This window comes from Corvus cornix, chromosome 4 (genome assembly GCF_000738735.6).
Source record: "Corvus cornix cornix isolate S_Up_H32 chromosome 4, ASM73873v5, whole genome shotgun sequence".
Taxonomy (NCBI): domain Eukaryota; kingdom Metazoa; phylum Chordata; class Aves; order Passeriformes; family Corvidae; genus Corvus; species Corvus cornix.
In genome coordinates, this window is record NC_046334.1 from 45,795,709 (window position 1) to 45,809,820 (window position 14,112).

Here is a 14,112-nt window from a genome sequence, read left to right on the forward strand (position 1 = left end):
GCATACACGTAACCGGCCACAGGCAGACACCAGGAACTACACTAAAAACGATTAAAATATGCTGATGAAATCCCACTTCTCAGCTCATCCAGCCCATCAGACTAGAAATTGATGGGGTTTCTGACCTCCTCTGAGCTAACAGCGTGAAAATATAAGTCTTGGTTTGGTGCATGCCCAGAGTGTTGAACTAATAACACTTGTCTCATATGTAAGCAGCTGCAAAACCTGATATTTACACAAGGATTCACAGAGATGAGAAAAGACTGCTTTTTTTTTTTTTTTTTCCTGCATGACAGGCTCTGGTTCAAATGGGAATTAATTTGGGAAAACCCTCTTCCCATACAGCATCCCAGGTTAAATGACTAGAGTAGACTCTATTTTTTGGATAATTGAAGATTAGCTTTAGAACATTGATATCGCTCCCAGATCAGTACAGGAGCATTTTTAGCTACCAAAGCACCCCTCATTTTGCATGTCAAATAGATTGTGAACAAAGTAGAACTCTACCTTTAGCAGCACTCAATCAACGAGATCACAAATGCACTTGGTATAAATACAATTACACCTAAATATGCTTGCTGGTGAGAGCCGCTTTTTTGCAGAGCTGTCTCTGGGAACCCACACATGCTTGGCTTACCTTCAACAAGGCGGCTGCAATTTCAAAGCTTAGAGCTGCCTTTAAATAGGCTTTTCTAAGACTCAGGTATCAGCTGGCACAGGCTTCTGCTGGCAACACAAGGTCTGTTGTCTCAGGTACCCAGAAGTAATATGCAAAAGATGGCTTTTATGAGGCCAATTAGTAGAGCTGGAAAACACAACCCAGGTTTTAGCTACCCAAGCCTTACCTCAAGACCTGATATGAGTTTCTTCTCATTTTTTTCAGATTTATAAGGTGGTCTAATCTATAAGGTGGTGCAGCAGAGCTAATGGCAGGGTGGATACAGCAGTGTCTGATACATCAGATTGCTGCAGGGAATAGCTTGCAATTCAAGGTAATGTCAAACCTGCATGCCTTCTGGGGGTTACAGTTTGGGGGTCTTGGTACATACATTAGGCTGGTGCCAACTATTTTTTGAGTATCACAAAGGCACATGAATCTGGACCTCAGCTCTGCAGTGCTTCTAGTTCCTCATCTAGCACCAGCACAACACTAGAGCAACAAAAGAATGAATGCAGAGAAACAGACTTCATCTCAGGTGATATTAGGATATTTAAGGTCTCACTTCTTACCACACTTAAAATCATATTTTATTTTAAATCCCTCCCTCTCTCTCCATGAGAGGTAAGCTTTTTGAGGCAAAAGGCAGAGTGCCCTTCAGCACTATCAGGGATAGCAAGGCAGTTGCCAGTCTCATCCTGTAAAAAACTGTGGTTATCACAGTAGGTTCAAAGTTCTTCCAAACAAAACAGCTGGAGCTGATGGACACTGTATGTTCTTCCTATTGCTTTAAGAGCTCCAGCTGCCCTGCCTCTGCAGTGGCAGTACATCTGTGTTGCTGTGCAAGCAGAAACAGAGAAAGGATGAGGAAAAGAACAATTTCACATATTTTTGTCTGTTGCTTCCATCTTGTGGCCAACTCGGAAAAGAAAAATTTGGGTCTTTATTTCAATAAAGTTATTATTAACAAATGAAAGGAAACGCTGGAAATTTTAGAGGTGGTTCTAATCCTTACCTCCAGTTGTTTGGATGGGAATGAATTGGGGTTGGAAGTTAGGTTTTCCCTTGGAAAAGCATTGAACATCAATGCTGGCAGACGAGGGGGCTGGTGCCTCCTCTGCCACACACTCTGTTTTGGTGTCACACAAGCTGCTGTGCCAAGGGGTGCAGGACTGAGATGGCATCAGGAGGACAAGCCCATGAATGCTGAGCCCAACCCCTTACCTTGCTGTAGGCAGCAGTGATGGGACTCCCACAGAGTATGGACTCTGCTTCAGCTGCTGGCTTCATGAGCTAGCCCAGATCCATGAGATGACTTTCTCTCCTCATTGTTTTTGAGCTGACAAAGGCTTTTCTTTGTTTCCCTTTCACTTTTCCTGGGGACTATGCCAGCACACAGCTCCCATACCACACAACCTCTAACAATGGGGATGTTGATGGGACTCAGCAATCTTGCTGAGACAGTTGCAAAGGCATCATGCCTCAGGTTTCCCGAGCCACTGGGAGCATCTCAAGGTGGCTGGGTAACTTCTTTCTGGCTGGTGAACATGCTGCTTCCTTTTTGCACCACTCATAGCCATACAAAAGCTTAGCTAAAAACCTTTTTACCTGCATAACCTAAAGCCATTCCCTTCCTATCCTCCTGGCCAGAAGCCTTCCCTTCTCTGCTCCTGGCAGAGTTCTGCTCTCTCCCAGCTCCTCTTTCCTGGGCAGACTGCCTCTGCCGTGTGCCAGTGCACTCCCTCAGCACATTTCCAGCCAAATACTTGCTAGGGATAATACTACATACATATATAGTATTATTATATATGATATACAAATACAGCCTTGAGACAGGGAGCAAGACGATGTCGGATCCCCAGTCTGGTGGAGCAAGGGGACTTTTGCCCAAAATGGATCTGCTTCAGCAAGAAGGTGAGAAGCTCACTACCAATGCTCCCCAGCACGGACAGATATGCTCACAGGCACACACAGCCATACCCTGTGCTTGTGAGAATGCTCTGTACCCAGGCTCTTGCATAGAGAGAGATTTTGGTACCCCCACCCTTTATCCCACACAGCACAAATAACAAGTCCATTAGTCCTCATGTCTCACACAGCTGCTGAGCTTCCAGAAGAGCAGGTGCACAGCTGCGCAGGATGTAAGGGCATAAACACATCCAGGACTCTTTCCTGTCCCCCTGTGGTGACAGGAAGTGGTGTGTGTCCGTGCAGTGTTACAGGATAAAGAGTTCTTTCAGCAAGGAGACACAGAGGAGAGACAACCTACTCTCTTATCTAAGGCAAGGGCCCAGGATGCTGCACCCCATTTGAATGAGGAGGGGGAAATGTTAGATGGAGAGTTTATCTCTCAGCAAGTTCCCAGCAAGAACAGTGACTGCCACAAGAACAGTGACCGCCCCAAGGACAGAAGGTTGCTAACCTACCTATCCACAGGGCATTCCCACAGCCAGCCCTGCCTAGCTCCCACTGGAAAGCCAAGACAGGCTTTGGTGCAGGAAGTGCAGCTGTCAAGTTTAACTCTGACTTCAGGTTGAAATCTTGCAAATCTTCTCAAATTCACATTCACTTAAATACACTGTGTAAAATTGATTACTGTGGGAGCACAGAACCATACTAAAAATCTGGTTTGATTCACAGAGGAGGTGAGTTCAGCACAGGTTCAAAAAACCCTGTAGCCAGAGGCCTTTCCTGAGTGTGTGCAGACCAGCAGGCATCAACTCCCCCAGCACACATGGTGCCAAGGCCAAGGGTTTCATCTTGTGCAGGGAGCCCAGTGCCCACCCACCCACTCAGTGCTGAAGCACCACACCTGCTGTGTCTTGGGAGGTAATATGACTCCGCACGGATGTCACTTGCTATCCAGGTCATTTGCTGCCAGCACTTCCTCACTATACCCACTGGAAGGGCTCAGAGACATACTTGTCATTATTGCTTGATGCCTTTGCAGAGAACTCAACCAAAAACCGCTTGAGGGAAAAAATCCCTGAGTAAGACTGATTTTTTATAACCATCTTTCAATAAGTGAGTATAGACCCCTCACATATCCTTAAATTATATATCATTTATTGAAATATAGAGATCTTAATTTACAAGATTTTTTCAAAGACAAAATATCAACAGGGGCATTTTTGAAATACATTTTGTGCCTACCACCACTCAGGCCAGTTTGCCCTTCTTCAAACATTTCACAACAGCCATCATTTTGGAAACACTTCCTTTTTTATTATTCTAAAATATAACTTTTGGACATTCAAAGTGCAACAGTTAACGTGCCTGTGGAATATATCACAGTAAAAAAAAATATAAACAAAGGCAGTGATATAGCTGTCATAAATGTTTTGGCAGTATTCTAGAAGTCTATATAAAAATACTTATATACATATTGATGTATAACATCATCATATCTCACGTCCTTCATCATGTAATAGGACCATTTTGTACAAGTTGCAGACCACACTGTAAGGAATTGGTTGGCCATTCCAAATCAAAAGCTGCATTTCATAGGATAACACTGATTGTCGTTATACAATTACTGTAGCAAAAGGTTTGGGAATATCTCTTCCAGTGGCTTCTCAAAAAGTAAGCCGTAAAAAAAAAAGTCTGTAATACTGATAATATTGTGAAACTAAACAATTCATCCTCTCACACTTCTCCCTCTATAGTAAATCCTCTGTCTTCCTCTCCTTCTCATTCCAGTTTCCAGGCCAGCTTATCTGATTGAAGCCTGCAGTGAGTTGGGTTTGGCTAGACCCCTGCCATGGATGCAATTCATCTGCAAAATACTATGACAAGATGGAGAATTAACATTACCGTGTACCAGAAAGTGAGCCAGCTCTGGTTCACCATTTGAGTCTAGCCTGAGATGCACTGTGAGATACAGAATGAAGCTGGTGAGGGGAAGGCAAATCTGCATGAAAATGTCCTTAGATTCCAGTAACTGATATAGTAAAACATGCTGGGGCTGATTTTCAAACCCTGAAGAACACTAGGCCATGTGCAAAAATGCAGGTGAAATTGCTTGCCTAATTTGAATGTCTAGTTGTAAAGACTATACATGCAAATTAAGGTACTTGTGCTCTCAAGTGGCCATACAGATATCTGGGATATCCATAGTTAATTTGTGTTTCCTCAATTCATAGTTCGTAACCGGAGGGAGATTTCACATTGTCTCATCTGGCCTGGCTGCATCAAGAGTCTGTTTCACAGTTGTCCCCATACAGAGCTCAGTGATGTGCTTGGCTAAAGCATGGTCCCAGGTAGACACTTGGTCTTGATCTGTCAAAAGTAGAAGTAGAGAATGCACCATCATTCACCATTCCTTCTGATTGTCAGCTTCCGTCGGGGTTGAAAATGTGGGGGCTCGCTTCAGGTCCTGTTTTCACATTTGCTGTGATCTTGTGCGCCACCTCAGCCAGGTGACAGTTTGAAACCCAGACCCAGAATTATTTGCCTGTGTGGTGTCCCACACCATAACACTGCCAATATTGCATTTGATTTTATTTGGTCCAAAACTGTCCACAATAAGTGAAGTCAAGGGGACTTGCAGAGCTTTTTGTAGGGCCATTTGAAGGTAAACTGTAGTTTAACATGGCAGCATGTTCTGTCAGTCACTGCTGGTCCGTCTTTCACACTTCCTAGGAAAATACTGCAACACAGGAATGAGTTTGCACCACATTTGCATTGGTTGTGTTGTAACCGAGGCTGGGCACATCCTAAGAGGTGCTCACTGCACTGAATTAAGGCAAAGTTTGAAAGTTGAGCATCAGAAAGGATGGGGCCCTTGGCAGCGATGTGGCTTTTTTCACATGTAAGTCTTCCAAAGCATCATATCTCAGTAACACATTGTACAGTGATAGCAGTAATCATAATACTTTGCTCATATAAGTGGTGTCAAAAACCAACAATTGCAGACTGAGAACAGGTTCATTTTCATGCACCTTCTTCCAAAAACCACTCCTGGAAGCATTTACCTTTTGTAGTTGCAGTCTGCAAAGACAACAGAGCTTTCTGCTCCTGTTTAAACTTGAAAACTAAGACAAGAATATTTGCTGCAGAATTATTTCTGCTTATTTGAACTCGAGTTTCAGTCTCGTATAGGAGATATGTCTTTATTTCTTGAACAGTTCAAATATCAAATCAGTTCTTCACAGCTAACCCCAGGATAAGATTTTGAGTACCCATGAAACACTAATAATGGGATATTGCTGGTGGTTTATCATAATCTTCCATTCCCCAGCATCTTGGGAATCTGTCATAATTTTTTTTTTTAAATTTAAATTTTTAGAACCTCAGTCAGAGGAAAACTAATTGCTTCTAGTATATCTGATTAGAAAAGCTCCTCAGCTCATTAGAGGAAAAAAAATCTTAAATTTTTTCTCCATTAAAGTAGTTTTAGCTAACCAGAACAATTATCATTCTGTGTAGATCAGAAGAAAAAAAGAATTGTTTCAGAAAAATTTTTGGGCTGGAATTTTCTCCCCTGCACTTAAAAAGCTTTTACTGAAGGACAATGGATTTTAAAATATACATTTAGTGTTACTGAAAACAGTAGTAGTATTATCTTGAAAACAGCTACCTTCTATAGTTAATAAAGACTTACTAGGTTCTAACACCTATTATAGACTGACTTTTAATTATCATTATTATTATCATTATTATTCCCCTTTACTTGCACTAATGGTAAAAAGTAACATGTTTTATAGTACCAGTCAGTCCCTTGTGGTTTTAGACCTTTTTGGTCCAAAAGTGGTTTTTGCATGTTCTTCAATTCACATGATAGTTCAACAGCAGCTGACATTGAGATTGAGGGAGGAAGTACACAAAATTCGTGAGTGACCTCTTCTGAAATCCATGGCATATGTTCAACGTGCACCTCAAAAGATCCTTGAGTAGACAGTTATTTACATAATTACAATGGTGAAGTATTGCTGCAGTGGAAAATTGATCCATCAAAGTCATATGAATGCCCTTGAAACACAGAACTGGTCTGTTTGTGGCCTTTTCCTTCATCCTCCTACCAGTTCGAATGGCAAACAACACTGAGATGCTACTGAAGTACTGCAAGAAGCAACACTAAAAAATCCATCTTCAACATGTCTCTTTCATTTATACTCAGGCTGATTCCTCTGCCCATTTCTGGGAGTTCCTCTCTACAAATCCACCTCCTCTTCACATCCTTGACCTTTCAATAAAGTGGTTTTCTCTGTGGAGCAGAAGTCTGTAGACAACACAGGAAGCTTCCCCTTGTGCAGAGCTGGAATGTGTCGGTGGGGTTACAGGAAGCTGTCCTCCACCAGGTCTGAGGAGTCGATCCCAATGTCATCCATCATGTCAATGTCCTCAATGGTCTCGTCCTCTCTCTTGATGAAGGTAGAGCTACTGGAACCAGTTTCAATGGCACTTTCTTCAGATGTCTGTGAACTGGAAGAGACAAATACCTCAGAGATAAGGTACATGGTGACTGTGGCTGGGTAAATATTCCAGTCTCTAGCAGAACCGAACACTACCACCAGTTTCTTAGGACATGACAAATCTCGTATATCAGAGGTAGTGAATCACCTTGGATTTCAAAGGAGCAGGTTGTTCTTATGTTCCTCCAAGCACTTTCAGCCAGACTCTTGTTGGAGAAATAGTTTTATGACACTACTGTGACAATAGGTCACTTAGGTAAATCTAGGGAGGTCAGGTGAAAAGAAGATAGCAATAACAGACAGTAAGAGAACAGAGAGAGGTAATATGTCTTAATTTTGATAGTACTTTTAGGGACTTCTTTCTTCCCTCTCTTGAATAATGCACAAAAATATACCCAAAAAAAAAATTTCCAGGTTGCTGATTCTATATACTATGAATTAAGTGCTGAATTAAACCTGCACCATTCACAATTAGGGTCACACAGTGTTGTGTTGTAGTGGAATTGGTCACACAAGTTGACAAGAGAGAAGTAAAGAGTTCTGGATACCCTGCTTTCATAGAAAACTATACCATAGAAGATATTATAAACAACTTCTCCAAAATTTTGAAATTTGTCTCATACAAAAAAATCAATCCTTTGAGATCTCATATGAAGCTCCAAGCTGTTGAGCTGTGGAGGTAAGATGTGCTGCAAAATGTGCCCAGAGAGCTACCAGACAACCACTGTGACTTGACCAAGCTTTTAAGGGAATCCCAGAAACATGCAGAAGCACCCTACCAACAGTCCCCTTACCCTGGCAACCACAAAACAGGCAAAATTATTTTTTTCGCATTGGAAACACTGTGGTCAGTCATGCTACCATATTTATATGCAACTCCCCCAATAAGTAGTTTCAAGAGAGCTAAGGAAACCATTTGCAGAGTATGATGCTGGGAAGTGTAAATGGACATTGCCAAACATGACCCCAAATGGTGACTATGGGCTACGGGATCTGTGAACTGCACCTACCTGTGTCTGTTTCTTTTGCCAAGCTCATCTTCAGAAACAGGGTCAATGTCAGGCAGGGGAATGATGTATCCACTGTCAGCACTCAGCCTCTGCTCATCAAATCCACTCTCCCTGTCCTTTAGCTTGTCTTCGTTCTTGTAGGTTACACCAATGTAAGCATTGTCACAATCCCCTCTCATGCGTGTGACAGCTGGGTGATCACTTTTCAGGAAGTCCAGATGAATCTTCTCATAGCTCTGAAAATAATCATTTCAACCCCCTCATTAGACGCTATTCACTAAGGCTGCCTTTCTTCAGATGGGCATCTGTGATTCATTAGCCTAGAAAATATTCTGCCCTATGAGCCAGCAACATTGGATAGAGAAGTCCAGAATCTTTAATTGAAGGGAGAAGTGACACCTAAGTTTTAGATGATGCAGGAGCAAATGTAGCAGCACAAAGCAGACAAATAGATGCGAAAGAAGTGTAGGGAGAAGGGAATTAAGGTTGGTGGGGAAAATGAAACACTCAGTGATGGGGCAGACACCACTTGGCCAGAGCTATCAGAGGTATGAGGGGAGAACTTGCTGGCTTCAGGGTCCAAGGAAAGAGACAGGGAGATTATACACATGGGCCAAGAAGTCCCTTTTATAGAATTATTTCACTGCCTACAAAATACCATGAAAATACATAGTTCTCCAGTAGAAAAATTGAGTTGATAGGATTTAATTAGACAGGAAGAGTTCTGCTTCCCAGTTAATACCGCAGAGCTGCTTCTCTCAGTAAGCTCGAATGAAGAAACTGAACGTGCAAGGTCCCCATGCTAATCACACAATTCACATAGGTTAGAATGTGCCAGTTCAGCACTCATGGCTCTGATGGCCGGAACAATTCTTATAATTCCCTCTGAAGCTGTATACAGAAAACACGAAGAAAATTAAAAAGAGCAAACCTTTTTGTACTCTCCAGGCAATAAACTCTCCACAATTTCACTCAAATGGTAGAAAGAAGGTCTCTTCTCTGGTTCACTGTTCCAGCACTTCACCATAATCTCATACCTGCAGATAAGATGGAAACTAATTTAACCAACTAGTAGAGGAACATAACCGACCAAACAGAAACTAAAGCCAAAATTCTCTGGAGACTGGCCAGGTGTGGAAAAGCCAAATGCACACATACACTTCATTGGTAGCATGATCGGGTTTGGCCATTCGGTATCCACTCTTGATCTTATTGTAGAAAGTGGAATCGACCATCATGCCAGGATACGGTGTGCCACCTGCAGACAAAAGAGAAGCAAAAGTACTACTCTGTACTTGCCTATCCATGCGGAGTTCCCAAATACTGTCTTCCTGTTCATGCAATGCAGTGTTAATGCTGTAATTTAACATGACATCAGAATGATTCTTTCTTAGCCAGTGTTTCACATCAGGGCTATTGTCTTGACGACATTAAGCCCTAATGTGAAACGCTGGCTAGGAAAGATTGAAGTAGTTACTAGTTAGAAAAAAAATATTTTTACAGTGTTTATAGAATGTATTGGGGACAGAGAGTGTATGATACCTGGATGAGGTCATCAGCCTGCATTTGGCATGGCTGAGGTCACAGCTCTGCCCTGCCACTGCCTTTCTGTGAGAACTTAGCCCAGATGCTTGCTCTGTCTGGCATTATTGTCTTTGGCACCTGTAGGACAGCTGAGAGTGACACAGCCTGAGTAACACACCTCATCCTGGCTGCAAGCCCAAAGCCTTGGTGTAAGTCCCCTTCGTACCCCACTCGTCCCAGCTGGGCAGCTGGCTTCACACAATAGCTAACATGTCACATGCATGGGTTGTCAAAAAGTTTGGACTTGGCCCAAGCTGACACAGTTAACTAATAATTTGGGGCTGCAGCACAGAGACATCGTTGCACTCATGCTTGGTTGTCGCTGATGTGTAAAAGGGTCATTCAAGCTGAAGTCAGCATGGTAGCAAGATGTTAAAATGTTCTTAACAAACACTGCTGAGGATATGTTTTACCCTCCAAGAAAAAACAACTTTCCCAGATGGAGGAGGCATACAATATTATTACTTCAGAAACCTCAGCCCTTTCAAAAGCAGGATTTTCACCTAAAACTTGGCTTCAGAACCTTCTTTAAAGGTAGGGCAGCAAACTACAGTGCTTCACATCCTGAGCTATCTAACAGCACTCCCATGCCTCCAAGGGGTGTTGGGGAATGGATATTTACAGGATCCTATAATGCCCAGATATTACAGTAATCAATACCATAAATAGTGGTGCAACTGTTGTTTTCTGAGAAGCAGTTATGTGACAACTTATTCTAGAAAATAACATTAGGCTTGGGCTTGCCGTGGGGTAGCAGTAGATCCCATACAGGCGTGACTAATTCTGCTGGCAGTAAATCTGGGCAGTGCATGCTCACTGAAGCGGGCCATCCAACCATCCAGGAGGCTAATTAATGAGGCTGATGAGAGAGCCAGGCTGTTCCCAGCTGGGAGCTGTACATTGTCTGTAACTGCTATATATTGTCATAACCACTTTATGCTGCCATAAACCAACTGTGTGAACAGTGTTGACCTGCAAATGAGAAATCAGTGTCCCAGAAGACTGACATTAATTTTCATTCTGTAATGGGACTGAGACAGTCTCTTTTGAAACGGGTATGAAGAGACTGTTTCAAACCAGCTGCTGAGCTGGGCTGCAGCCCCAGGCACCCCATTTCAAGGGAGAAACATGTTCCTTCTCATATTAGACAGAAAATCAATCCTGTTGTGGCACACCAATACTTTTCCACAAAAGATTTTCACACAGTTTTTTTAGTTTTATAGAAAAAAAGTATATTTCAAAAACAAAACCCCCAAACATTCGAACAAAAAGTCCTCACCAAAACTAAAGAGAACTTTGGGAGAGTATGGACATTTCACTTCACACCCAACGCTGGAATCTGAAGCCCCATATAGAAGAACAACTAAGAGTGGGTTTCACACATATATTTTTATGTGTAGAATTTGAAATACTTCATGTAGAACAGTTTGAATTGAAAAAACTTAATCACTATACATAGGAAAATATTCACGGTACATACCAAGAGAAAATATTTCCCACAGCAGAATGCCGTAAGACCAGACATCACTTAATGTTGTGTACAGGTTGTCAAAAATACTTTCAGGTGCCATCCATTTTACTGGGAGGAAAGTCTGTAACGAAAAGAAAGAAAGCCCAAACACACAGATTAGTCATTAAAGAAATGCCTACCATTGCAATTGTTGTTTGATAGCCAGGACTAACCTCTCCCTATAAGAAAAGTTATTAACCTTGCTAGTCTTTATTTTTAATTCAATTTAATACAGAGGTACCAGGATGCTACTCGTTGCGCCTCACAAAAACTAGTTAAACCATAACTGTATTCATTTTGTTACTAGCAAATGACCAGTCTGATTGAAGGTATGATGCAAAATCTGGCACTGCTGAACTAGGTCTGATATGTCATTGTTTGACAGTTCCTGAATAATTTATCCAGTCACAAAACTTGCTGGTTAAAAATGTACGACTGCGAAGTACTAAATGTGTACTTTTTGGCTTTAAAACAGAGTCAGAAAAGTTACAGGAATTAATGAACTGAAGATAAATTGTTCTGAGGAGCATTCATCCCAACGGTCAATTACTGTAACCAACACTGAATGGCAAGAACATGAAATAGCATTTAACACCAGCAGTTTTCAGTTCAGTTAAAGCAGAGCTCTGGAGATTAAGTACATACGCTGCCCTTGGAGACATAGTTGGAATCATGCATGATGTCTCTAGCCAGCCCAAAGTCACAGATCTTCACAATTTTTCCTTGAGCCAGGAGGACATTACGAGCGGCCAAGTCACGGTGCACACACTGTATGGAGAAAAATGAAGTTGTTCAAGGACATGCTTATTCCATGAGAGCCATTGCCCTTACAAAAGGGTTGACTTTCTAGGTACAGTCCTAACAAGAACTTCTACTGAACAAGCACCTGCTAACAGGGGCAGGAAGGCACCAGTCCTCAGGACCAGCGAAGTCTCACATGGATGCATTGTAGGGGGGATGCAAAAGTGAGGTCACCCTTTCCCATTGTACCCATCATGTACTAATGATATGCCTATGCTTCTGACCATGCTGGTCTGTGACTGTATGGACCCTTCACCCAGACTCTGCTCTGATCCTCCAACATCTCTGACACCCTGACTCCAGCAGTGCCACTGGATGCAGCAGGAGAAGAGGCCAGACTGCTGCTTTGATTTTTTTCCCACCATGGTGATCTCTATCTCCAGGTAAGTGAAAAAGCTGTCTATATCTCCAAAAAGAATACTATATTGTGTCATATGCTCAAAATCTAATTTAAAACCCATAGCTGCAGAAGAAAATTTTACACCTTTTTCCATTTTACCTGCTTTTTTAAATTTACTTACATTTTTAGAAGCCAAGAATTCCATTCCCCGTGCAACCTGGTAGGTGAAGCTCAGCAAATCCAGTAGGCTGAGGCCCTCTGAACTGTCATCTGAAAGAAGGTTTTTGACTTCTGATTCTATTGAAAAAAGAAGAAAAATATGGTTTTGCTGTGGGGTGTGAAAGTAGCATTCATCTTTCCCTACCTATCATGATTCTGAGATGATGATTTAGAGTACCATGACCAAAACAGTCTTTTCGTAGTAACTATTACCACTTTTAATGTCTGCATCAGTCACTGACACATACTGCATTCTTAAAAACAACCAGGGTTAAATAAAGGTTTTGGGTTTTCTCCTGTCTGTAATTTTTTCCCCTGGGAACGATAGGAAAAAGTAAAGTTAAAAAAGTTTCCTGGAATGTCACACAGGTTGTTTATTCAGTGTGTGGTACAAAAATATTTATTCAGAGGTGATGCCTTCATTAGGATTTTGTGCATGCATGTACATTTTTATCTGTTTATTTTTGCTGAATGTTGTTGTTTCCTAGGAATTATTCACTGGGACTAATCCAACACCAGCAAAAAGGGTCAGGAATTCTATGGCAACAGTTCTTATTTCTTTCATGAAAAATGTCAGAAAAAAACAGTCAAAAATTCAGTGATTCATTTTCCCCGACTGTCCTAGAGCACAACATGAGTGCGTAAGTCTGCCATGTAAATCTGGGACTGGATATGGTTCCGTTTCTGGGGCCTGGAGGCAGAAGTGACAGTGTCTGTTTTTAAACAAAAGCATATTTGCTTTCTGAGAACAGGGACAGGGAATAGGATGCATTCATTAGCTTCATTACATAATCCAGGAAAGTATTTGGGAGTGTTCTGGGTTTGGTAAGTTTCAGTTAATGTGAAATGTAAGTGGAAACAGAACAATATAAACTACTATTATTATTGGTCATTGCTATTGCTCAAAATCCTTCAAACTACAAGACTGATAAAATCACTGCCTCCAAAGAGTGTCTACAGCCCCATTGCAGAGCACAACCACCCAGCGCTTCAGCACAGAAACAAATACGCAACTGGATCCCTTCTGCTCCAGCAACATGCACTCCTACCCCCAGAGCATAATGGAAGAGCACAACCACAAGCTTTTAGCTTACAGCTTATGCTCTTGCTGAACAGAGCTAAGCAGTTTGTGTGCATTTAGAGGACAAAAATAAGATATGTGTTTACACTAGAGTAATTTGTATTAACGATATATGCAGAAGGGACAGTCCTACATTACCTGTCATGGATTTCTTTTTATACGAAGCAGGCCGATCATACACAGATCTCTGAATATCAGAGTATTTAGAGCCCTCCTTCCTCTCCAGCATTGGCACATACTGAGTGGTATCAGCTTGTTTCATGTCCATGTATTCTCCAGTGTTTTCAAACGATAATATCACGTAACTGAAATTGGAAAAAAAAGTACAAGTGTATTCAGCTAGTGACTTCCCTGTCACAGCATGCATGTATCTAACAGTTCACTTAAGGTGTACCACTGTACTGATGTGAAATCCAACATCTGGCTTCTTGTTAGGGAATACATATATATACATATATATCATTACCACATATCATATATATAACATAACCATCAC

General features: G+C 41.8%; 1 protein-coding gene across 1 annotated transcript in view; it reads right to left on the reverse strand.

The window, feature by feature from the left end:
* Positions 1-3,704: 3,704 nt before the first annotated feature.
* Positions 3,705-14,112, reverse strand: part of PDGFRA (platelet derived growth factor receptor alpha) — a 35,023-nt gene continuing 24,615 nt past the window's right edge. The window contains exons 16-23 of the mRNA XM_039551030.1: positions 13,755-13,921; positions 12,498-12,613; positions 11,821-11,943; positions 11,146-11,257; positions 9,240-9,339; positions 9,013-9,118; positions 8,082-8,317; positions 3,705-7,081 (exon numbers count right to left, since the gene is read on the reverse strand). Of these exons, the coding sequence (XP_039406964.1) occupies positions 6,934-7,081; positions 8,082-8,317; positions 9,013-9,118; positions 9,240-9,339; positions 11,146-11,257; positions 11,821-11,943; positions 12,498-12,613; positions 13,755-13,921 (1,108 nt within the window). The 3' untranslated portion in view covers positions 3,705-6,933. The remainder of the gene's footprint in view (positions 7,082-8,081; positions 8,318-9,012; positions 9,119-9,239; positions 9,340-11,145; positions 11,258-11,820; positions 11,944-12,497; positions 12,614-13,754; positions 13,922-14,112) is intronic.